The sequence below is a fragment of the Nelumbo nucifera genome, chromosome 1, assembly GCF_055504915.1.
Source record: "Nelumbo nucifera cultivar China Antique chromosome 1, China Antique-T2T, whole genome shotgun sequence".
NCBI classification, from domain to species: Eukaryota; Viridiplantae; Streptophyta; class Magnoliopsida; order Proteales; family Nelumbonaceae; genus Nelumbo; species Nelumbo nucifera.
In genome coordinates this window covers 16,488,959-16,514,617 of record NC_142649.1, presented here as the reverse complement: position 1 = coordinate 16,514,617, position 25,659 = coordinate 16,488,959, and the positions used below count along the sequence as shown (strand labels likewise).

Below are 25,659 nucleotides of genomic sequence, written 5' to 3'. Positions count from 1 at the left end.
TCATTGATTTAATGTGCCTTAAATATAAGATTTATGAAAGGAAATGAGAGTTAATATCTTAAATATAGGACTTAAAGATGAAGAATATAGTGAATTTAATAAAAGTAGTTGTTCTAATTATGTCTTCTAACCTCATAATAAAGGAAGACCAAGATTCAATAAGGGGATTTTAGTAATTTAGACCACATTTATAAATAGAAAAATATTTATATTTATATTTGTTTTTAAAATTTTATTATTTAACTATGAGAACATTGGTTAACTCATTTGACACAAATGGTCTAACTATTTACTTGTCACTAAGACAAAAGGGTGGTATATTATTAAAAATATTCGATATAGATTTAATTTGTAGAATATTGGTGAGAAAAAAAATACTTCGAATAAATTATCTAAGAAGAGAGAATGAGAGTTAATACCTTAATGAGAGGAAATTAAATAAGTGAAAATTAATAATACTTTAAATTACATTTTTACCCACAGTTAAAAGAGGGACCAAATTGAGTGTTTTAGTAAAGAAAAGTCCACATAATTATAGGACTTAATGATGAAGAATATAATGAATTTAATAAAAGTAGTTGTTCTAATTATGTCATTTGCCCTCATAATAAAGGGAGACCAAGATTAAATAAGGGGATTTTAGTCATCTAGACCAAATTTACAAATAATTTTTTTTTATATTTATATTTATTTTAAAATTTTTATTATTTAACTATGAGAACATTGGTTAACCCATTTGATATAAATGGTTGAACTATTTACTTGTCACTCAAACAAAAGGGTGGTTTGTTTATTCGTTTTCTGTGTTTGTTTTGAACACATGTTTTACACTATTAAAAATATTTGATATAGATTTAATTTGTAGAATTTATTGGTGAGAAACAAAAATACTTGGAATAAAGTATCTAAGAAGAGAGAATGATGGTTAATGCCTTAATGAGAGGGAATTTAATGAAACAAAAATTAATAGTACTTTAAATTACATTTTTACCCACATAATTAAAGAGGGACTAAATTTATAATAGGGGTGTTTTAGTAAAGAAAAATTCACATAGCTCATTTATTTAATGTGCCTTAAATATAAGATTTATGAAAGGAAATGGGAGTTAATACCTTAAATATAGGATTTAATGATGAAGAGTATAATGAATTTAATAATAGTAGTAGTTCAAAATTTCTAATTATGCCTTTTGCCCTCTTAATAAAGGGAGACTAGGTTTAAAAAATAAGGGTATTTTAATAAAAAATTCCAGAATCTAGACCTCATTCACAATTTTAATAGTAGTATAAATTTCTAAACCTTGTATTTGTATTATACATAATTAATATCTTTGTTTTTTATTATTAAATTATTAATATTTTATTATTTTGTTAATATTAGGATTTATGATTTTTTTTTTTGGTCAGGAGTTCTTTACTTCTTGACAGTCTTTGGAATGAGAATCCCATTCACAAGGGAGGAGCCTGAAATGACCATTCCCCAATATAGGAGAATCCCATTCTACAAAAATGAAAATCAGAATCTCATTCTGACCAAACAAACAGTTGAAACTGAAATGAACCATTCCGATTCTAGAGCCCTATTCCAAGGAGTCAAACAGACCCTAAGCCTAAGAACTTTTCCTAACTTTGTGTTCCTCTTTTGTTTTTATATCAAACCAAATATAACCCTTAAAGTCTTATTTTCAAGTTTCTGACATAGAACTAGAAAAGAATAGTCTTCTTTTAGGTTGTAAAAAGGTTATACTTTCAATAATCTACCAAATGAATTGCATGGCAAGAGTTTGGAACTTTAGGTGGGCTGGATTCATAGATATGGATCTAATCAGTGCTGTCAAACGAATACCAAAAGAAAATAAAAATAAAATCAGTGCTGTCAAACTTGGATCAGACCGGACGGTTGAACCAATAAACTAGTGACCTATATTGGGGCTCTGGTTTTGGACAGTTTTATTGGTTAAACGATCTGACTAAATTGGTTAAATTGGTAAAACCCTTTTATTAATGACACTTCCAAGAGTCTTCAACTTATAGCCCTTAAAAACAAAGAAAAAAGAAAGTACAATAACTCCATCCATTTTTTTTTTGAAAAAAAATCTAATATTTGACAATTCCTTTTTGTTGTACTTAGGATTCAAATCTAACTTAGTTGGATCATTATCATCATCCTCCAAGCCTTGTCCAATTATATGGGGTATGAATCCTGTTTTGCCAATCCATTCTATTTAAAGTCAAATTTAACTAACTTAATTGAGTACAATTTCAAATAATACAGTTATTTTGTTAAAATCCCTAAATTTGTTCAACTCCATTACAAAGTAGCACATATACCTACAGATAGATTTTGTAGGGAGCACTTGGTGCATAGACCAATGTTTTAAAAACCAATCCGGAGGCCAAACCGTTTTTACCTCCGAGTCGCAGGTCAGGTTGAACGGTTCAGACCGTGCCATGTCATCGCATATATATATATGTATGTATGTATATATATGTATAAATATATATATTTTAGCAATAAATAATATATAAATATGTTTTTGATATATTATATGTATTATTTTATATTTAAATCATGTTTTTAATTTTTTTATTTATAAAAATATTAAAAATTGCAATTTGAGGCCAAAAGAATTTTTTTTTCATGAAAATAGCTGGGCAAGAAGTTTACGATACCTTGGAATGCATAGATCTTGAAAAATTACCCAAAATAAAAAATTCATCCCAACCAGACATTGGAGTGCAAAGTTATGGCCTCCGAAAGTTTTTTTGCATTGAATGTACAACCTGCAACCTGACCACTAGATCGTATGGGTCAACAGTCCAACCAACCAAATCAAATGATTCTTGACTAAATCAACAGTTTTTAATCATCTGATGGATTTTAGTTGAACCTGACCTGAAATCTTGGCCATGTGACAGTTTAAACAGTTTAATCGGCCGGGTCAACGGTGGATTAAAAACATTGGCATAAACAAGTTGATTAGGAAGCAAATCTGCCAGTTCGGTCCTTAGGTGGGCAATCCAGAGTGATGGAGTTGGTAATAGAAAACGGGTATTTGACGAAAAAAAAAGGTGAGCCTTCTCTCTTTCATCATAAGGTCTCTTTTATGATAAAGTTATCGTCATAGATTTTAGCGAAAAAGGAACTGTCATTTTGCCTTGTAGTACAGGTTTCTATATGTGGCTAAAATGTAAAATCTCCGCAAAATTAAGGGCGGACGAGAGGTTTCTCACTTGTTCTATCCACCCAACAATAGTCAGGACAACTCAATTTAATGTAGTGGAGCTGTGACTTAGACCTCAATAACATCGATCCCTGTAACGGCAATAGGAACGACCCTGACATTTGGCTGGCAATCTAACATGCCCAAACCCTATCCAGTCCCATTTATATACTATATATGTTTGATAATTGATACCATATTTGTTTTCTGAAAAAGTATTGCTTCATCCGTATCGTATATAAGTGTTTTGATTTAAGCAGAAACAGTCAGTTATGTGAAAATGACTTTTGTCAGAAACATCTTTTTAAGGTTTCTTGCTCTTAACAATAAACAAATATGCACTTTTGCACTTTTCTCTCCAAGTCATTAAGGCCTTATTTGCTTTTTGGTAAGTTGTTTATTGGGATAAGAGCATTTATTCATATTTTTTTATTTGTCAAGTAAATAATAAGATAATGACCATTTTAGTCATAAAAATTTATGATTAAAAGGAGTACTTTTATATCATTCAAGTGTTGACAATTTTCTCTCACATGGAAAAGTTATTTATCTACCACAAATCTATAAAAATTAATTTTTCTTAATCCCTACTTAAAGATGAAAAAAGAACATAAATTTTTTGGTCAAAAAGAACCATAATCCCATTCAACAACTTCCCTCTCCAAATCCAAACAGGAACGCTCCCTAACAAGCAAATAAAAATGGCTTGTTAATTGGGATATATTTGCTATAAATCAATGCCAATAAAAATGGCTTAAATTGATGAAGTCTAGTTCCTAGACAAAAGGTAACATTGGATGTACCGAGCAACAGAAATTCATAATTCATAGCTCCACAGAACATGAAGGACTATTGTTGTCGGTCAAAATGGGCCGAGGGCAATATTGCCAATTGGCTTCCGAGACAAGGCGTGGTCGAGTAGTCCAAGGATTTGAGTGGCCGAGGGCTGGTAGGCTAGTCCTGCGAGGAGCAAAGGAGGGAGAATGTCAGAGGCCCTGGGTTGGTAACCGAGGCGAAGACTTCGATGGTCAAGTTAATACGGTACAACGCGAGGTGGACGAGGCTTGAGGTGGAAACACTTAGACGAGGTCACAAAGGAAATTAGAAGTTCTTAAGTCCAAGTTCTTGATTCCAGATGTTTACTTTGAGAAGGTTGCCCCCTATTTATTACTTGAGGTCGCCTAGAGTTAGGTGGGCTCAAACGGTCAGGATGCGGTCCGTATGCGGGGGGCATGGTCATCCGAGGTCGCCAAGTGCGCCCGCGCCACTGGTTTCGGGTTGCACGCTGACCTCTGCTCCGCACACGCCTTGATTGGCCCGCTCTGAGTGCTACCGTCAGACACATGTAAGTGCACTACTGGTCAAGGCCATGTGCGCCTACATCATTTGCCTCCCGCTCTCGAGGTCGTGGTGGAGGTCTGAGCTGAAGACCTCGACTTCAGCTGAAGAGAGTGCGCTACTTGTATTGGGAGGCGCTGTTGGGCCTTCTAGATGAGGGTCTCGTCCTCGGCCTCAGCTTGTTGGGGACGAAAATTACGTTGCCTGCAGTGGCTTTGACTTGACCTTTGTTCTTTTCTCCGAGGGGTACCGTGGAGGATTCGGTTGTCTAGAGGCCTTGGCTTCGGCTTCGGCGTTCGTGCCAGATATAGACAAGAGGGGTCCTCGTCCCCTGTCCTACTTATTGCTGGTTCTGAGGTGAGGCCATGCGAGGCGTCGGCCTCGGCTGAGGACGCAGGGGGCGTAATACTTGGAGGTAGGAGGTTGTGACTTAGCCATGTGTTGAACAGGTCTCACTATTGGCGATCTATAACCCGTGAGGGAGATGGATTTCGATGATGGGCGTAGACTGTGCATGTCATGGGTTCTCGATCTAGCAGATCAGAGCTGTGTTCACGACGGATCATAGCATCACACCAATAGGAGAGAGGAGAGTCAAGCAGGTCAGGTCACGCGTTCTCCGATTCGGCATCACTAGTCAAATCGATAGACGCGGTGAGGAGACCGGTCGGCTCACCCGGTGTCGCTTTGTCTCCCTGAGGTAAGCAACACGTGTCGGTTGTAGGATAGGACCATAAAGGCGATCGTTGCATAGCTGTTGGATTGAAGGCGATTTGGGCCATCCATTTTCCTTTAAATAGGGGCCTTAGTTGTGCTTTCTCCGACCATTTGCTTCCAAGTGTCTTGCCTTCGAGTGACCTTTGCTTCCTAGATTCCGCGCTTTCGAGAGACCTCGGCTTTCCTGTTCTCCTTAGAGTCTTCCAAGCTTCGTCTTCTTTAGGTAAAGAACCCCTTCTGCACCCATGTCTTACTTAGACTCTGGCCCATAATGCTATGAACTCCCAGACGTCTTGGGAGTGAGCTCCTTCCAAATCCCACCGGCTGCTAGTTGTAGTGGGGGCGCACCGAGTGGCCCCAAGGTCCCATCCTCGAGGCCTGAGGACGAGGTGCTGAGGGAGAGGACTGCCCCGGTAGGTGCTGAGTGCAGCTGAAGGGGCGATGAATCTCCTCATGAGAGCACCGGATCTATGAGGCTGAGGGGTCTCTGGGGTCACTCGTCATGGTCGAGGGGAGGAAGTTCCCGAGCTTAGCTCGAGGATGGTGGTTGAGTACATGTTCCGAGGGGTGAACATAGGGCGCCTGTCGTGCTCGGTCCTATAGGCTTAGGGTTCTAGACACCGGTGATCGGCCGTGGACTCTGGAGGAGGGGAAAATTTGTGTTTACCAACACTTCCTGGAGTTTGGCCTTAGATTTCCCCTCCATCCTTTGATCCCCGAGCTATTGAGGTTGTATAGTATATCGATCAGCCAACTTGCCCCCAATGCCCTTAGGACCATCCTTACTATGTTGGTGGAGTTGACCAAGAAGATTTTCCATGCCATGTTTGTGCCAAGGCCACACCCTCAAGAGGGTGGTATATACTACTTTCAATCTAGGAGAAGCCGACTAGTAGACCATTTCCTGCCCTGAGGTTGGTCCTTTAGGTCGGGTTGGGGGGAGATGCACTTGCTGCCGAGACGCCTAGGCCTTTCCTTCGAGACGATGAAGCTACCGTGGTGACCCACATTCTCGCGTTGGGGACGATTTGAGCCAAGCCCCTAGTGGAGGAAGAGCTTTCCTTAGTTTTTGTCGGGCTTAGTCCTGCATGCCTCGGTTGGAGAAGTCCTACTTTCGGCTTTTAATACATTGGTCTTTCATTTTTTCTTGAAGGTACTGACTCTCATTTCGCTTTCTTGAAGAGATGTTGGTCGATGCAAAGAGGTTGCTGTTGGAGAGGACCCAAGCCAAGAAGAGGGCACCAAGCGAGGGTGCGTCAGGGAGGCAAACGACGAGGGGGTTCACAGCCAGTGGGTCGGTCTGGAGAGACCTATCCTGATAAGGCTGACACTGTTGTGCCACCAAGTCGGTTGGGGTGGCCTGTCTCAGCTGCCAGGGTGAGACCCTAGGCACATACAGTGTATGATTAATTGAATCTTTGAACTGGACCAGATTTCCAGCATTGCCCTGGACCTTGGAGATTAATGGGCAAATCTGGAAAGTTACACCTGACCCCTAGACTCGATTATGATACAGCACTAGGTGTCAGATTGGTCTGTCTTTGATGTACCAATCAGTGAGATCCTTAGCGGGGGTCAAAACCTGGGTATGTTGGGACAATTTGAGAATTCATCTGAGTGGGTGATCATAGTGACAGGATCGGCCCCTTTGTCGGACAAAGGTAATGATCGGGGATGCACTCTCACTGATGGAAACCAAGACTGCCGGTAGCCGATTTCAACCGTTGAGATTTGTTTTGCAAAGTATATTTTAAATGAGATATAAAAGTATATATATATTATGGTTTCTCAAATGTTTGCAAAAGGGTTTTAATTCCCGGGATCCATATAAGCAGAGAGTGCAACACTGTTCCTTGCAGCCGAGGGAGATGTCCTCTCTTGTCGGGTAGTGTATGATCATTATGGGCTGAGAGGTTAAGTGTAAGACCATTGAGGATAATACCTGATGGGCTAATCTTGCATCTGCCCACAGTCCCTGGGTGTTACAAGGTGGTTTGGCCCAGGGACCACTCAGGGTATGTGTTGGGCCCATAAAGCCCATTCGATAGGTTTCAGGGGGTGCATTGTCTTTAATAGTGTATCCGGCTAGGCCTTGTAACAAAGGCAGGGCCGAACCCATGTGGCTGATGTGTAGATCAATGCTTGGGTCCCACGCCATACAAGGAAGCCCAACTGGGTAGTAGTTAGGAAGGTTAAGTGAGCACATAATTTTAATGGGCCTAAAGCCCATTTCGAACTGGGCTATTCATTTAGTTAATTAAAGGGGCGAATTCTGAGATAGATTAGCAGATAGGATAGGGTCTTAATCCTATCCACTCAGAGAGTCCAGATCTGAATATGATTCTAATCTAAAAACCTCCTAATGAGATTAGGAGAAAGCTAATCTAATCTGCAGATAAGATAAGGGTTTATCCCTATCACCTAAAGTGAAGTCTTATCCAAATATGATTTGGATAAGCTGCTCCTAATTGGATTGGGTGCTGATCTTTTAGGTTAACAAAAGAAGGGGGCGGCAGCCAAAGAGACACACATCAGATTTCCTTTAGTGCTGAAAACAAGAAGAGAGAATTCTGTACCCTGCGAATACTCTCTTGCCGCCATGTTTGCCAGTTCGATCTCCAGTTGTGGGAGAAGTCAAGATTGGATTTTGACATCAGTTCTTTAAGAAAGGATTGAAAGGAAGCTGTGCTCACGTACCATCCTGTTGATTCTTGCGAATGATAGAGTTGTTGGAGAAGAACACTGCTGATTCTGCTCCATCCTGCACTGCGCCATCTTCAGTGGGAGCAGTTTTTGGATCCTTCCTTGGGCGTGAACACCTCCATTGGGAGATACTACTTCTCTGTATCAGGTATAATTCTCTCCTACTTCTTTTGGTTCAGATCTGATTCAGTTTAAGGTTCAAGAATGATCCTTGAAAATATGATTTTCTAAATAGGGAATGCGATTCCCAGTTGAAGGGAGAGAAAAATTTTTGAAATTTGCCCCCTTATTCCGCAATCTTTGGGCGTCCATTGGATGGATCTCTCGTCCCCTTCAGCGGGTAGCCGAGGCCGAGAGCATCTGGTATGCTTCCACCTTGGCTTTGGACGAGGAGAAGCAGGTTCAGAAGACGCTGGATGAGGACCTCAAGGCATAGAAGGCTCGCACTACTGAGCTTTAGGAGGTCTAAAGGAAGTCAAAGCTTGAGTGTGTTAGGGTTGACGAGGCCTTGGCGGCAGCTTGGGCACAAGTGATGGAGGCCGAGTTGAAGGCTAAAGACGTCCCCATCATCTGGAAGACGATAGAGGAGTACTAATGCTGCATCGCCGACTATGAGGCCGATTCTTATCTGTAGGAGATTGAGGACACTAAGATGGAGGTGGAGGTTGATGCCCGACTTCCCTGTGGACGAGCTGAAGGTTCTCGGGGATGTTGAAGCCCTCTTGATCGAGGACCCCATCCCTCCTGCTATCGAGGACCCCGTCATCCCTACTGTTGAGGATTCTGCCGCTCCTACCAGCTATCGCCAAGGGTGATGCATAGGCGGCTCTTCTCCTACTCTTTCCTTGTTTTGGATCTACTTGTATTTTTGTTTGATGCTTTTTGTAAAGGGCCCGACCTCCCCATCCGAGGCCTTATTTTTGTAAGTGCTGAAAGTGAATACTTAATGAAATAGACTTTTTGCATGTCTTGTGCCTTTGTTGCTTCTGTCTTCTTCCTTTTTTTTTTCCCTTTTTTCATAGGAGTCTATGCCCCCTTCCGAGAGGTCACAAGTAGCAAAAGATCACCATCCGAAGTGTCCTGCCACTTAGTCGTTCACCGAGGAAGTTGAGTTAAAAGGGTTCGACCGAGGTCGAGTTGTATCGCCGAGGTGCTCGGGGCCCCTTCCCTCGGCGGGGAGGAAAGGGAGCTGCAATTAGCTCTCTTGGCCTGCTCTTTGTCTTCCCTTAGGAGTTGGTTGGGTGAGGTCAAGGTGAGCTGCTGAGGTGCTCAGGGTTGTAACCCACCTGACCTTTTCTATGATAAGTGTGTGAAACCGAGGTGGCCTGTTGCCGCCGAGGGGTCAAGGCGAGGAGTATACCTTGGCTGACTTGGCTTACCTTTCTTTGAGAGTACCCCGAGGGGGATCCTTTAGACGACCTGGGCTACCGAGGCGCGCTTAATCGAGCTCACCATGCTCTTCCTGCTTGGCGAAGTACTTAGGTTATTTTTTAGTTTGTTCATTCGTTACAAGCCGGGGTTGTTGGCTGACGCATGTGGATGAGGTCCTTGTCTTTTCCTGCCTTAGCGTGAAGGCGAGGTGGACGTATGGCTCGTAAAGAGTCGTGTGTTCGACCACTGTTCAGTTCGAGTGTGTAGCCTTGGAGGAGGTTGTAGACACCGATTGGTCATGTGGCTGAGGGGTCCTGGCTACTTGGCAAAACTAGGAACTTGTACACTAAGACATTGAGCCGAGGGGGAAGGAACTTTGCCTTTGTATTCACTGTTCAACTAATAGGGAGTACATCCACTGGTAATACATTCGGAGGTTTTTTGAGTTCCATGTCCGAGGGACTGGTCTTCCATTTAGATGCTCGAGCGAAAATGTGCCAGGGCCGACAACTTGTTTGGTTCTGTAGGGACCTTCCCAGTTGGGGCCGAGCTTGCCTACATCGGGCACGGGTACCATGACTTTTCTGAGGATGAGGCCTCATTCTCTATAATGTCATTCTTTCACCCTTGAGTTATAGTAGCGAGCTACTCTCTGCTAGTAGGCTACTACTCTGATCTGTGCCTGTTCTTGGACTTCTTTTAATAGATCCAGGTTGGTTCTGAGTTCTTCATCATTTTCAACTTCACTGTACGCTTCGGTTCGAAGCGTCGGCTAGCCGATCTCTACTGGAATGACGGCCTCTGTGCCATAAGTTAAATTGAATGGGGTTTCTCCCGTGGCTATTTGAGGTGTCATTCAGTAAGCTCACAGTACGCTGTTCAGCTTGTTAGCCCAAAGGCCTTTGGCTCTGTCAAGTCTGGTTTTTAGCCCTTCTAGGATAGTCCTGTTGGTGACCTCGACTAGGCCATTAGTGTGGGGATAGCCCACCGAGGTGTACTACTGCTTGATGCCAAGGGAGGCACACAATTCTCAGAACCTTGCATTGTAGAATTGCTTCCCGTTGTTAGTGAGTAACTTGTGGAGAAGGTTGAAGCGGTAGATGATGTTTTTCCAGAAGAAATTTTGTATCATTCTGGCCCTGATGGTAGCTAGGGGCTCGGCTTTGACCCATTTGGTGAAGTAGTCAATGGTGACGATGAGGTACTTTCTGTTTCTGGTAGCTCGAGGGAAGGGGCTGAAGAGGTTCATGCCCCACTTGGCAAAGGGCCAAGGGATGTTGAGGGACGACAGGGTTGTCACTGGCCAGTGAGAGATGTTGGAGTGTGTTTGGCATCAGTCACATTTCTGTCTCAGCTCGACTGCATCCTTCTAAACTGTCGGCCAGAAGTACCCTTGCCTTAGTGCTTTTTGGGCCAAGGCTCTGCCTCCAAGGTGGTTTTCATAGATGCCTTTGTGGATCTCTCAAAGCATGTACTCGCCCTCCTCTTGGCGGAGCATCGGAGGTAGGGCAAGGTAAAAGAGATTCAATACAGCTTCCCTTCGGGCAAAGTGTAGTGGGCGACCTGCCGTTAGATTCGTTTGGCCCGGTTTTTGTTGTCCGGTAGCTACTCGGTCAGGAGGAAAGCAATGATAGGACCCATCCAGGACAGCTTAGCCTGTACTGGGTGAACTAGAACTTCTTCAATGGAGGGGTGAGCTAACTTCTCCACACGGACGGTCGAGGGTTACGTCGGAGGTGCTTGCCAATTTCAATAGGGCGTCATCTCTCATGTTCTCGGGTCGCAGAACCTGTTGTAGGGAGAAGTGTTGGAAGTGGCGGGCGAGCTATTGCACCTTAGCTAGGTATTTGGCCATGCTTTGCTCCCTAACCTCGTACTCATCATTGACTTGGTTCACCACCAATTAGGAGTCATTGAAGACCTCAATATGCTGGGAGCTAAGGTCTTTTGCGAGCTGTAGTCCGGCAAGGAGGACTTTATACTCGGCTTCATTGTTGGATGCCGAGAAGTCAAACCTCAACGTGTATTCTACTTCGGTGTTGTATAGGGTGAAGAGTATGAGGCCGGCTCCACTTCTCTTAGAGTTGAATGATCCATCAACAAATAACTTCCAGGTAGGATGGGCTCCTTTGGCCGACCGAGGCCTTTCTTCCTCTTCTACTTCCGGTGCGTGGCGAGGGGCTCGACTGAAGGTGCACTCTGCCACGAAGTTAGCCAAGGCTTGTGCTTTGATTGCAAGTCTCGGCTGGTACTGGAGGTTGAACTCAGACAGTTCAACAACCCACTTGATCAGTCGTGCTGAGGCCTCTGGCAAGAATGACTTTATGGGGTTGGTTGGTCAGGACCGTGATGGTGTGGGCTGGGAAATATGGCATGAGCTTCCTGGTTGAGACCACGAGAGCGAAGGCTAGTTTTTCTACCTCGGGATACTGGGTCTCAGCGTCACAGAGGACCTTTCTGACATAGTAAATCAATTTCTGCACTCCATCTTCTTTGATCAGTATCGAGCTAATGGCCTCATCCCCAGTAGAGAGGTATAGGTACAACATGTCTCCTGGGAGTAGTCGAGTGAGGAGGGGAGGTTAGGCAAAGTAGGACTTCAGTTCTTCAAAGGCGTGCTGGCACTCTTCCGTCCATTGGAAGTCCTTCAATTTCTCGATGGCCCGGAAGAAGGGTGAACAGCGGTAGACTGACTTTGACATGAAGTGGCTGAGGGCAGCTACTCAGCCAGTAAGCCTTTGAGTCTCCTTGACCGGCCGATGTGGTGTCACTTCGATTATAGCTTGGATTTTCTCTAGGTTGGCCTCTATACCTCGTTGTGTGACGACGAAGCCTAGGAACTTGCTCGATGTGACATCGAAGGCACACTTGCTAGGATTGAGCTTCATGTTGTATCTCTGCAAGGTATCAAAGGTCTTAATTAGGTTTGAGGTGTATTGATCGGTTTTTAGTCTCTTCACCATCATATCATCAACATAGGCTTTAACATTTCTCCCCATCTAGTGCTTGAAAACTTTGTTTACGAGGCACTAGTAAGTAGCCTCAACATTCTTGAGGCCGAAGGGCATGGCCTTGTAATAGTACGTGTTGTGTTTGGTGATGAATGGGGTCTTCTCTTCATCTTCGGGGTGCATCTTGATCTGGTTATATCCGGAGAAGGCATCCATGCAGCTAAGTAGCTCATACCCTGTGGTGGCATCGATGAGGTGGTCTATCCTCAACAAAAGGAAAATTGTCTTTGTGACAAGATCGGTTGAGGTCTATAAAGTCAATACTCAATACAGATCTGCGATTTCCTATTAGCTTTCTTCAGCATAACCACATTGGACAACCAATTAGGGTAATGTACCTCTCGGATGAAGCTAGCATCAAGTACCTTGTCAACTTCCTCTCATATAGCCTTCCATCGCTTCGGTGCAAAGTTCATCTTTTTGTATCAAACTGGCCTAGAGCTCGGGTCCACGCTAAGCCTGTGAGTAATGACCGAAGGGTCAATTCCGGGCATGTTAGGGGAACACCAAGCAAAGGCGTTGGCATTGGTTCTGAGGAAACTTACCAATTCGGATAGGCTCTCTAGGGGAAGGTTGGACTCAACATAGACTGTTTTCTCGACTTCCTTGTTCTTACCCTTCAATGCCGCCACATTGTGCTCGGTGGGGAATTTGAAGGCAAGGTGGTGGGAGGAGATGGCTGCCTTGAGTGTGTGAAGGGTTGGCCTCCCGAAGATGGCATTGTAAGGGGAGCCGATCCTCATGACTAGAAACTCATTCCTCCTCGTCACCTGTCGAGGTTTTGTCCTTACCGTGACTGGCAGGGTGATTCTTCCCTTCGGTCTAACCACATTCCCGGAGAAGCCGACGAGCGGCATGTTGGCGGGCTAGAGGCACTCGGACGCCAACTTCATTCTCTTAAATTCATCATAGAAGAGGATGTCAGTTGAGGAACCACTATCCACCAATATCCTCTTCACCATAAAATTTACGACGATAGATACCATAGGTGCGTCGTCATGGGGGTCTGTGATCCCGTTTTGATCCTCGTATGTGAACGCAAGGGCTTCACTTTGCTTCTGCTTCTTAGGGGCTGGCCTCTCGATGTTCAACTGCCTGGCGTAGACCTTGCAGGCCGAGGCCGAGGCTCCACCCAAGGTCGTGCCCCCGACAATGACATCTATGATGCCGGATAACTGTTGTTGCTGCTACTACTGCGAGGACGAGGCACCGACCTCGCCCCTAGGTACTTACTACTTTAGATGGTCATGGTGGATGAGGGACTTGATTTCATTTTTTAACTCATAGCAGTCCTTGGTGTCGTGGTTAGTGCCACAGTGATACTTGTAGTACTTTTTCGGGTTTCCCCTCTTAGGGTTCCTCTTCATCTTCTCTGTCCACTTCATGTACTCCTCTTTGCCTACTTGCATGAGGATCTGTGTTCGGGTTTAGTTGAGTGGCGTATACTTGCTATAAGACAGGGCCAAGGTTGGCGGCTTGTTGTCCTTGCTGATGTTGTTGTTGTTGCTATTGCGACCGTCCTCCATTTCTTCTCTTGTTCTTCGGGCCTTTGTGATGGCGGTTGACCTCTCCTTCCTAGTGATTGTTGGTCGAGGCCTCATCGGTGGCGATGTACTTCTAAGCCTTTTTCAGGAATTCTGCCTTGGACTTCGGCAGGGTCTTGGCTACCAAGCACTTGAGGGCCGACCTGGCAGGAGGCCGTTGATGCGGTGTGCATGGAGTCGAGGTCCCGGACCTCGAATTCTTCCTTCTTGAAGCGGTCAATGTAGGACCTCAGGCTCTCACTATACTTCTGTTGGATGGCCATGAGTGAGACAACACTCTTCTGGCATCTCCTGTTCTAATGAAATGGGCGAGGAAGAGGTTGGTGAACTGTTCCAATGAACCGATAAACCAAGGTGGGAGCCCAGAGAACCATCGGTGGGCTGCCCCCTTGATGGTTGCTTGGAAAGTTCGGCATGTCAAGGTGTCGGAATATCCATAGAGGAGAATGAGCGCCTTAAAGCTTTCTTGGTGGTCATCGGGGTCTAATGTTCCGCCGTACATCTCGAGCGTGGGTGCCTTGAAGTGCGATGGGAGAGGCTCAACAATGATGTCTAAGGTGAAGGGATCCCATCTTGACTGGCCGAGGCTTCGGCTCGACTCTCTCTAACTTGGCAGAGTTCGTCCTTGATGGCGTCGAGCTGCACCTGTAGGTTAACAATTCTTTGGTTGAGGGGGGCTTGAGCCCTGTCCTGGTTCTCTTAGACTTGGTAAGGGTCGGCCCAGTTCCCCGAGTATTCTGATGTGGTCGCATGTCCATTTCTTCTAGCCCGCCTATTGTTCAGGAGGTCTTAGAGGTCCGAGACGCACAAGGGAGAGGCACGACGTCAGCCCTCGGCCTTCAAAGGGTGGCTGTGGTGGCCCGATTACCCGCCTTCATCCCAAGAGTTCTCTTGTCGACGACGGTAGTGATGTTCCTGGTCTCGACAATGATCGCAACTTTGTGTAGATTCTTCCTCTCTTCATCTAGGGGGTCAGAGGTCCCTGATGGCTAGCTGGTGTTCCGGTTGCTGTCAGAGTTTGAGGGATTGGCCCTGATGGATCAGACTGGGCCGATGGCTAATGGGTCCGGAGATGCGCGTTCGCCATGGTGCCCTAGGCTTCCAGCGGGGTGGCTACCCTGAGGGCGGCCTCCTGTCAGGCGCCTCACCTTGTCTAGCCTCTACGCGAGGTTGTCGAGTCGGTCTAGGACCGCTTGAAACTGGTCTATCGTGACCATGTTTTAAGTGTTCCTTGTATTTCTTGCCATGTTGGCTGAAGCTTAGGAGTTAATTCTTTAGGTGTCTTAGAGCGTAAGTTTAATTGAGGGAAGTCTTGGCAACGCTCCCACAGACGACGCCAATTGTTACTGGTCAGAATGGGCCAAGGGCAACACTATCAATTCGCTTCCGAGCTGAGGCGTGGTCAAGTAGTCCAAGGCCTGGAGTGACTGAGGGCTGGTAGGCTAGTCCTGTGAGGAACAAAGGAGAGAGAACGTCAGAGGCCTGGGGTTGGTACTCGAGGCGAAGACTCCGACGGTCAAATTAGTACGGTGCAACGCGAGGTGGACGAGGCTTGAGGTGGAAACACTCAGACGAGGCCACAAAGGAAAAATTAGGAGTTCTTAAGTCCAAGTTCTTGATTCCAGATGTTTACCTTGAGAAGGTTGCCCCCTATTTATACTTGCGGTCGATTGGAGGTAGGTGGGCTCAAACGATCAGGATGTGGTCCATTTGCGGGGGGCACGGTCATCTGAGGTCACCAAGTGCGGCCGTGCCATTGGTTCTGGGTTGCACGCCGACTTATGCTCTGCACGCACCCTGATTGGGCCCGCTCTGAGCACCACCGTCAGACACATGTAAGCCCACTATTGGTCAAGGCCATGTGCGCCTACATCAACTATCTTCCGGCAACTGTTCTATTTTGGGTGATGAAATTCAGAAATCTGTCAGTCACCAAGCGGAATTCTTGCAGCATGGTCTTCTTTCATGACTCATCTCGATGTTTATGATGTTCTTTTGGGTTCATTTATCCATCCTAAGGAGATTTCAGTGTTAAATAATTAAGCTCTATTTCCATTCTTTAGTTAGTAAAAGCAAAAGCAAGACATTGCTCCACCGATGACAACCTTAAGCGAGGCTTGAAAAGTTAAAACTCGGTTCAGTTGTTTCTATAACTGGGAAGATGGCTCCAAGGATACATCTCAAGTAAGAAAGCTCTGAATCCGGGAACGCCACTCAGCTCAAGATTTCAATAGTGTTAAATATTGATGCCAATACAAACCTTTCCATCTGATTCAGCTATTCAGATAACATTTGAACCTAACAAGGACTGATTATCTCAAGTTTTATAGCAGTGCAGAGCCAAAAGAAAAGATAAAAGAGAGATCGCGAACCAGAAAAACACAAGAAAAGATGGATATATATTTGCATTAAAGCAAAACATTCAGTTTTATTTCTCATATGGCAATATTTGAGCCGTTATGCCTATGTTTTTATTATACAGCTGCAGCTAAAGCTCCAGTCCAAAAGAGTGCCCAACTTCTTCCCTTTGGGCTATATTATAAAGATAAACAGGATGTAGCTCTTGCAATGTTTCAATGAAAATGCCTTATATGAGAAATACAAAACAACCATGCATCAACCAGTGTTCTGCATGCCTGCTGCAATACCCTTCATGGTCAAGATTAGGGTATCCTCCAGGCCAGGAGCATATTCACTAGTTGGGTTTAACTTCACTAGCTCATTAGCTGGCTTGCTTGATTCTGTGATCTCCTTTGACAGGTGTGGCCTCACCTTCACATCGTAGCTTGGCTCACGGATACGCTTCAGCGTATAGGCCTGGCATACATTCAGGGTTGTGATGTATGAATCACGGAGACGGAGTCTCTGTTTCAGGTATGGATCACCTTCAAGAAGATCCTTGTGACCAGCAACCTGCATGCAGAAACAGAGAGAGTCAGTTAACATATAATCTCCAATAACTCATGATTTTATTAAAGGCAAGGGAAAAAGAACAGGAAAAAATATACCTTCAGGAGAAGTTTCTTGGTTTCTTCATAATTGGCCCTCAAACGTTCTCCAAAAGGCCATAGATCTTCTGAGACTAGAAGCTTGTCATACAAAGCAGCGATGCCAGGGTCTCCCTTAGCGAACACCATCTCAACCAAATCAAGGGTGACCCTAAAGAAAGGCCATTTATTGTACATCTCCTGCAGCATATTGATATTCCGGATGTCCTTCCCAATGGCATGCTTGAATGCTGCACCAAATCCAAGCCACACTGGGAGATGAAACCTTGTTTGGGTCCATGCAAATATCCATGGGATTGCACGGAGTGATTCAATCCCCCCACTTGGTTTTCGCTTGGATGGACGGCTACCAATGTTCATACGACCGTACTCTAGCTCCGGAGTAGCCTGGAATCAATGGGCAAAAGATTTAAATCTCCACAAGTGTTAGTCTAAAGATGACAAGAAAATGCACGTGTTTTCAGAATGCTTACACGGCGGAAGTATTCTACAAATCGGGACTCCTGGAAGACAATCGAACGGTATTCCTTTGTAGCAAGGATGGCAATCTCATCCATGAGCGCACGCCATTCTGGCTTTGGTGAGACTGGGGGGTGCATCCCATGCTCCAGTGTAGCAGCTGTGAAACGCTGGAGTGTTCTAAAACACAAGTGCTCCTCTCCAAAAGACTGTTCAATTACTTCACCCTGAACTGTCACGCGGAGAGACCCATGAATTGTGTCTGGTGGCTGAGATAATATAGCAAGGTGTGTAGGACCACCTCCCCTTCCAACAGTCCCACCTCGCCCATGGAACATTGTTAGCTTCACTCCATATTGTTTTGCAACCTTTACTAGTTCCTCTTGAGTCTTATACAACTGCCAAGCTGCAGAGAGACGCCCAGCATCCTTCCCAGAATCCGAGTACCCGATCATAACTTCCTGTTTCCCATTGATCCTGTTTCTATACCAGTCTATTGAGAAGAGTCTAGCCACAGCAGCAGGAGCAGCCTCAAGATCACCAAGCTTTTCAAACAATGGTACAACTCTCAGTGGCTTCTTAACACGGCATTCACGCTGTAGGAGCTCAACTGCAAGCACATCTGATGGTGCAGTTGCCATTGAGATGATGTATGCCCCAAAGTTGTCTGGAGGCAGTTCTGCTATGACATGCAAGGTGTCCAACACATCAGCAATTTCTTCAGTTTTTGGAAGATCAGGACCAAACAATGGACGCTTCCCACTCAGTTCAGACAACAGCCATTCCTGACGGTGGTCCTCAGACCATTCCCGGTAGGATCCAATGCCCAAATGTTTTGTAATGGCATCTATGACATCAGTGTGCCTATCTGATTCTTGTCTGATATCAAGCCTCACAAGTGACAATCCAAATGTAGAGACTTGCCGTAAGAAATCAAGAAGGCTTCCATCGGCAATTGGTCGATCACCACAAGCACAGAGTGATCTATAACAGAGCTCAAGAGGTTCCAAGAACTACATGAGAGAAAAAGAAAAGATAGGCACACTTAGAACTTGATATTGACAGCAGAAAGACATAATAACAGAGTTATTTCTGAGTTGCCACAATATCAGGACTTTTGTAACAGACAAGAGTGTATCTTTTTATCAATAACCAGTCAGAACAACTTTATCAAGGAAGAATTAGAAGAAGTACAGATAGTACATCCCTAGTTAAAAGGCAAAAGATACCCCTTTTTTAATGATAAAATATAAAAATTAATACATGGTATGTTTTTATTGAAATGTGTACTCCACAATACTGGTGTTATAAGAACAAGATGTGCCCAACTCAGAATTTTTGTTATCATTACTTTTTGTTTTTGGAAACCATGACAAGGAACTACTGTTTGAAAAGCATCATGAAAAATTTAAGTTTGAAGGCAAATAGATTTTCTTTTTTTTTTTACTAACTAGTTTCTTTGAATTCTATCTAGAAAGTTTCTTTAGTAGCAAATGTACTTGTGCTTGTTCAATATACAAGATTGTCCTAGAACCCAATAAATGATGAATTTGAGGTACATTTGTCACTGTATCAATAAATAAAGAGGTGTATTTTTATACCTAACAATAGCATAATGACAGCTTATTTCATAACTTCAACAAGACAAATTAGTTAAGTCGGTGAGATGGGAGAGACCTGTTCAATATTGGTATAAGTTGCCTCCTCAGGAATGTCAGACATTCCACTGGCTAATAAATGACGAGAACGTTCACGTGTACTATACAATTTATCCCTCACATCACTGAGAATAACACGATAGGGCTCATTTGGAGGAACCTGTTTCCAGAATTCTGCATCCAGAAAAAGATAGAAGAGCAATTAAAGCCTAACAAATGGATCACTAAGCAAGAAAACTGTTTAAATGGAATATTTCCTCCTTCGTGATGAATAAAATTTCTGTTTGAAGGAAAAATGTTTACTTGATTAAGTTGTCAGGAAATAGATATGTTTTAAAATATTCTTTAAAAAATATATGGTTTTAGAATGTTACACAGAAAACAAGCTTAAATTTTGGCAGTTTTTGGTGATTCAATATTTCTGACTCAACCCTTCCAAGTTAGATGTGCTCTTCTTCTATGTTTAAATTTTAATGCAGATGTGAATCAAAAATGAATCCCACCACCACCAATTAGATACCTATATAATGTTTTGCATCTTTCTTTGAGGACCTATGGAGTTGATCTGCACGGGCACGAAGCTCGTCACTGCAACGCCACATGGACAACTACAAGAAAGCAATAATAGAAGTAAATTAGAATAGGCAAAGAACAGAAGAATGCACCATGCAACAGCTTTCCCATAAAGGATAAATGCTTATGTGCTGTGCACAAGGCAGAATGATGAGCAAGAGTGAACACAAACTTTTTGATACCTCAAACATAAGATCCTCTATCTGTGAATAGTACAAGTTAGCAGCCATCATTCTTGCCAATAAGCATACATCCCTTGTAACTTCAGGAGTTACCCTTGGATTTCCTACATTCCATAATAAAAATGTTAATTAACTAAACAGAGTATTATTGTATCATGTCTTCATTAACCTCAACGTAACTACTAATTGAGAGGTAAAATTGTAAGGAAACTCAATTGTTTTGAAATTTCTGCCCAATAAAATGAAACATAATAACTATAATTAACAGAAGCACAATAAGCATCATGGTAAATGAATATCTTTCTTCTTGACGTATTTGATGCATTCATAACATAAATGAAAACATGAGAGTAACTATAATTATGGGAAATTCCATACCAGTCTTCATATCTATAAGTCTCAAAGTAAAACTTACAACATTTCAGGTATGAGATTTGATGCCTATTAACCCCATCCTACCCCCCAGATAAATTCAATGTGAACTTCCTTTAGCTAATAAAAATAAACTATTCAACAGAAAACTATATATTTCAACTATTAAGATAATGCATGAAAGAACCTGATTATCAAATTATTGACTGTGGTAAAGAAATATACCATCACGGTCCCCACCCATCCAAGAAGAGAACTGAATGAGAGGGGCATTGTAAGGAACACGCTCATTTATCCCAATGTTCTTCAAAGCAGTGTCTACACGCCGTAGGAATTTTGGGATACCCTTCCAGATTGTCTCATGGAAGTAGCTCATTCCTGCCCTCATTTCATCTTGTGGAGTTGGAGGAGTCCTCCGTATCTCATCCGTACGAAATGCAGCTTGAATCTGCAGAAAAATGAGAAAGAATTCAAAACAGATATATAGAAAAGCAAATATATAGTGCTTCTAATTCAAGTATGCATTTGCCATCTTTTGAAAAATTCTGAATGTATGACATTTCATACTCAAAATGGCTACACACTTATTATTAAAGCCCAGTTTTTCTTTTACATCATTAGGTGGCAAAAAACATTTCGGAATGGTACATACTTGTGTCATAGGATTCTGGTTTGGATAGTCAGCTAAAACAAAAGGAAATGGACAGAGCGAATTTTTTTTTTTTAAGTAAGATTTCAGCATTTAATAAAGGAAAAGCCATATTGCTTCTGGTATATGAACCTTAAGTTAAAGAAAAGTAGTTAACACTATGGCACAGATCTTAATATAGCAACATATAACCTTCTATTGCATAAATATAAAAGAGATTAAAAAACTTAAATTTGGAGAAACTATGCAATCAGTGACCGTTGATAAAAGAGTTGGTCATCTAAACCAAGGATGAAATACAAATGAAATCATTGAATAGTAGCTCTTTGAGTTTGTGATAGCAGTACTTTGAATATTGCTGTATCAGACAATAAGATTCATATCAAATCTTTGCAGCCAAAGGTACAATGAACCATGACCCTAAGAAACTGAAATGAAGAAGAAGAATCTATGAAAGGAAAGATTATTATAATACTAATACAAGTACATTATAAATAAAATTAGGTTATGTGATAATAACCATGTAGCTATGCTAGAGAAACAAGGCCAAATAGGAGCCTTAGATGCCACAAGATATTCTGTTGAGGATGGTATTTAAATAGCAAATGAAGAATAAAAAACATGATCCTCTGATATCACTCCCAGAATATTCTCTAATTCCACATGGGAGATGAAGACATATCAGTCATCTCCTTGAATTAAGGAGAGGATTGAAACACTTCATGGAATATCTGAGCAGAGACATCCCTGCATACTCAATCCTCACCTTGCACTCAAGAAGAGGACCAATTTGTTTTCATCTCCTGTGTGATATCAGAGAGTACTATCAGGGAATGATATCAGACGATCTCAACTAGGGTGGGCTCAGGTTGAACATTTACTAAAATTTGAAGAGGCCCAGGCAAATGCAGTTTAAACTCTTAAAATTGGATATCTGACTTGCACACTTTGGAAAAGAAAGTTAGTTATCAGTACTTTAGAGATATTTTATTGACAAGGCTAAAATTGAAGAATATAAACAAAGAGGGGAAATGAGAAAATATTGAAGTCAAAAACTGGTGTGGTAACTCAGGTTGATATTTCACTAAAAAAACCATTCAGAAAGGTTAAGAGATATTGGAACCAAGAGTCTAATAGCATTGAAAAGAAAATATCATCATATTGTCAGCTATTGCTTTACCTCTCTCTGTAGAGCCTCATCAAGCTCCTGTTTATCATCAGGAGTAATGTCTTTGGCATTCAACTGCGCTAAGCAGTTCCTTATCCTGAGACCAGAAGGAAGAAATTGATACATAATGTCGGAAAAGCAAGGAATAGAAAGAATATAAGCAGAAGACAGTGTAACATCCTCTGAATAGAAGGAATATAAGCAGAACACACACAAAGTCTCTTTATGACCTTTTTTCTGTCATTAAAATGTTAACAAAAAAGAAATATTAAAGAGAGGTGAAAACCTTGCATGCTTCTGGAGCAAGGATCTACGAACTGATTGAGTAGGATGTGCAGTGAGGACCAAATCCACTGTCTGATTCTTCAGGGCATCGAAGACTTCTTCTGGAGACTTCTTTAGCTGCACAACAAGTCTCTTCAGAGTCTCCTCAATGTCTGATTCAGTTGTTGCATTGCTCTCATCATGAAAATCACCCTTTTTCTGCCTGGTTCTCCGTCTGTAAGCGATCTGAACCTCCTCAGCCAGATTGGCTAAGTTAAGCATGTGTGAGAATGCTTTCGTAAGAACAATGGAATCCCCTGCATCCAGACTTGTCAAAACTTTTCCAAGCTCATCCAGCTTCTGAGGATCATGGTTCCGTTCATACTCAGCAGAAAGCTCATAAACCTCTTGAACCTATAGAACATATATAACACAGCTAAAGTCAAACTAAAAGGCAGAACGTAGTAATACACAATATGACAGGAAAGCTTTTCATAAACTACCAACTAGATTAGTCCCATAAGAACTTGTTTATATGACAGAAGAGAACAGCGACAAGAATTTATTAACCAGTTTTTCTATCTATCATCAACGTATTCACATGCTATGTCGCGAGTATTACTGCATCACGAACAAACAAATTTGCAGAAACTCTAACACTACTAAACTACTTGGAAGAGCAGATTCTCATGAACCCATCCACATAAACCAATTACAAATCGAGACATAAGATGAATATCAATCTTGTGCCTTTTTGTTCCACACTTGCCATAATGGGTATTCCTCAAAATCAAATAATAAGTCAATTTAAGCACAAAGAAAAGCAAAAAAAAAAAAATCAAAACTCGAGTGCACACAGAGATGGGTATCCACTAAATTGCCGTGTTCCATTGATTGAGTACGGAGTTCAATCCAGACCCGAATTGAACCAAAAGCTCCCTCTAAACAAATAAAACTAAGGAGACGAAGAAGATTACCGTTTCCTTTAGATCTTCCCCATGTAAATCCTGAAGGATGTCGAGGAAGCGATCCAGAAGCAGCGCATCGTACTCAACCAGTTTGTCATCTTCGGAGACCTTCCCAGGAACCAAGAGCCTAAGCTGAGCGTCGATCGACGCCAGCTTCTCTAAGTTACGAGCCATAACTTCGTTCTCTGCCTCTCTCTCCTTCTTTGTCAATTCCTCTCTCACTCACTCCTGTTATCGATCAAAAACGAAAACTACCGCTCACCCTTCACAGGAAAAGTTATCAACGCACGAGAACTACGCCCCTCTCAACCGAAAAGAGATCAAAGCCTGCCAAAGCGAACCAGGAGTCACACCCTTAAATATCCAGCACCAACACCCAGTCACCCACTTCGTTTTAGGACACAGATTAGAAAAGGGAACAAAATATGCATTGAGTTGAGATAGAGCCAATTGAATCGACAATATGCTGCCACACAAATAAAAAGAAAAAAAAAATAAAATAAATTAGGACAAAAATGTAACCCAATGAGAATCAAAATAATATATGAAAAGCAGTTGGGGGGTTAAACTGTAAACAGAAAGATGATGAATGGGTTATGGCTATATGGGTGGCTCATAGGTGAAGATACCTATTGATCGATAACAAAGATGATTAGAAAGACCAGTTCACTTCACGAAAAGGTTTGATCTTTGAGGTGAATCATGTGATCTAATCCTCTCTATTGGTTCCCTATTTATAGGAGAAAAATGTGGAGACAACTGAAAGTTGGAACTTAGGAAAAATATTGTTCTTTGATATTTTTTTGAAGGCCTATTGTTCTTTGATATTACTCTCTCTCTCTCTCTTTCTCTCTCTCACTTCTTAGTATTCATTTGGGGAGTCCCAATATCCTATAAATTTCTCTATACGATCTATGAGACTGACACACGTCAATGCCAATACGGGTTGAAAGATTTGTACGTGTGAACAATTTAATCAGCATGAAATACCACCACACGGTTAATATAAAAGATGTCTCATTTAAAGTAAAATTTATAATGGAGAAATACAGATTTGCCCAATACAGATTTCTGATTTTCATTGCATAATTATAAATATTCGAAGGATCCCGTCAATGAATTGGCATCAATTTTGAACTGGCACCTATCCTGACAGAACTTTAAGCCTATAAATTCTGATTCTAGGTTGATTGGTCATTCTCTCAATTTATAAAACAAAAGAAAATAACGATAATGACAAATTTGTGTTTTTTTACTGGTTAATTGACCCTCCAGTACTAAAATTATAGAAGGTTTCTCCCAAGATGATATTGCCAGGAATTTAGGAGATCATGATAGATAACTAGAGTTTTAATCTTGAAAACATGATCAAGCTAATAAAGGGGAGAAGAAAAAATGGAAAGCAAGGCAGGAGAAAAGAGCATTTAGAGAGCTCTCTCTCTCTCTTCTTCTTCTTCTTCTCTCAACACCCCTTTGCCCATGTTTTTCTCTCTTTTATCCATCCAATCTTCATCTTCTGCAATTATTCCGTATGTGTGATAAAAATCATAAGCATCACCCGGAACTTACCAATAACTCCCTCTTTTTTGTTTCAATTTATTTTTAATTTTAAAAATTTTGGAAAACATAGAAATGAAAGTAATTTCATGCTGATTAAACTGTTCGCACGTACAAATCTTTCATTCATGTTTGTCGTTGTACATGAAAATGTATAGGATATCGGGACTCTCATTTGGGGTAGAAGATATTAATTTGGGTAGAAAAGAGAAGGAAATCTAGAGCAATCTCTGCCTAAAATCTCTGCTCAATATGGGGTAAATCTGTCTCGATTGAAGATACCAATAGGGGCCCTGGACTCCTGAGTCCACGGTCATAATACAGGGACCACCATCACCGTCCATGAGGAATTACCTCACATCTGGGGCCCATATATTGTTTATCATGGGCCCTGACCCATTTGTCTAGAGATGTTCAGTGGCAATTAGGTTAGGGCTTAGAACATAAGAGATATAATAGATATTGGCTTATGGCTTAGCTCTGGAATCTTTACCAGAAAAAAGTGGTCCAATCCATCTAAAATTGCCTTGTGGACTGGGCTGCTTTTTTAGTCCAAATAAATATAGATTAGAATTGCCTTGTAACTTAAAATAATCCATTTACTAAATTTCTATTCTTCTTATTTATTTCTTTATATTAATAGAATTTATTTCTTATATATATATATTTGATTGATCAAAGCTCTACCCTATTATATATAATAATTAAGAGAAAACATTTTGAAGCAAATAAATTAATATATTACTTTTTTATTTTTTTTTCAAATCCATTGATACATAAAAATGAGGCGTAAGCCTCATCAAAATTGAGGCGCAACCACCCCATCAAGGTTCAAAGTATCAATGGGTGTATCGGCCAATATTGGCCCTTATTTTTTAGCTTTTACTTTTTTT

General features: G+C 42.1%; 1 protein-coding gene across 1 annotated transcript; it reads right to left on the bottom strand.

The window, feature by feature from the left end:
- Positions 1–16,286: 16,286 nt before the first annotated feature.
- LOC104611594 (phosphoenolpyruvate carboxylase, housekeeping isozyme-like) lies at positions 16,287–24,014 on the bottom strand. The gene is made up of 11 exons (XM_010278726.3): positions 23,839–24,014; positions 23,219–23,675; positions 22,264–22,655; positions 21,990–22,074; positions 20,386–20,608; positions 19,789–19,892; positions 19,554–19,641; positions 19,053–19,207; positions 17,390–18,388; positions 16,917–17,303; positions 16,287–16,821 (listed from the first exon to the last, which is right to left on the bottom strand). Exons 2-11 carry the CDS (start codon positions 23,381–23,383, stop codon positions 16,525–16,527), a joined length of 2,895 nt encoding a protein of 964 aa, XP_010277028.1. The 5' UTR covers positions 23,384–23,675; positions 23,839–24,014; the 3' UTR covers positions 16,287–16,524.
- Positions 24,015–25,659: the final 1,645 nt, after the last annotated feature.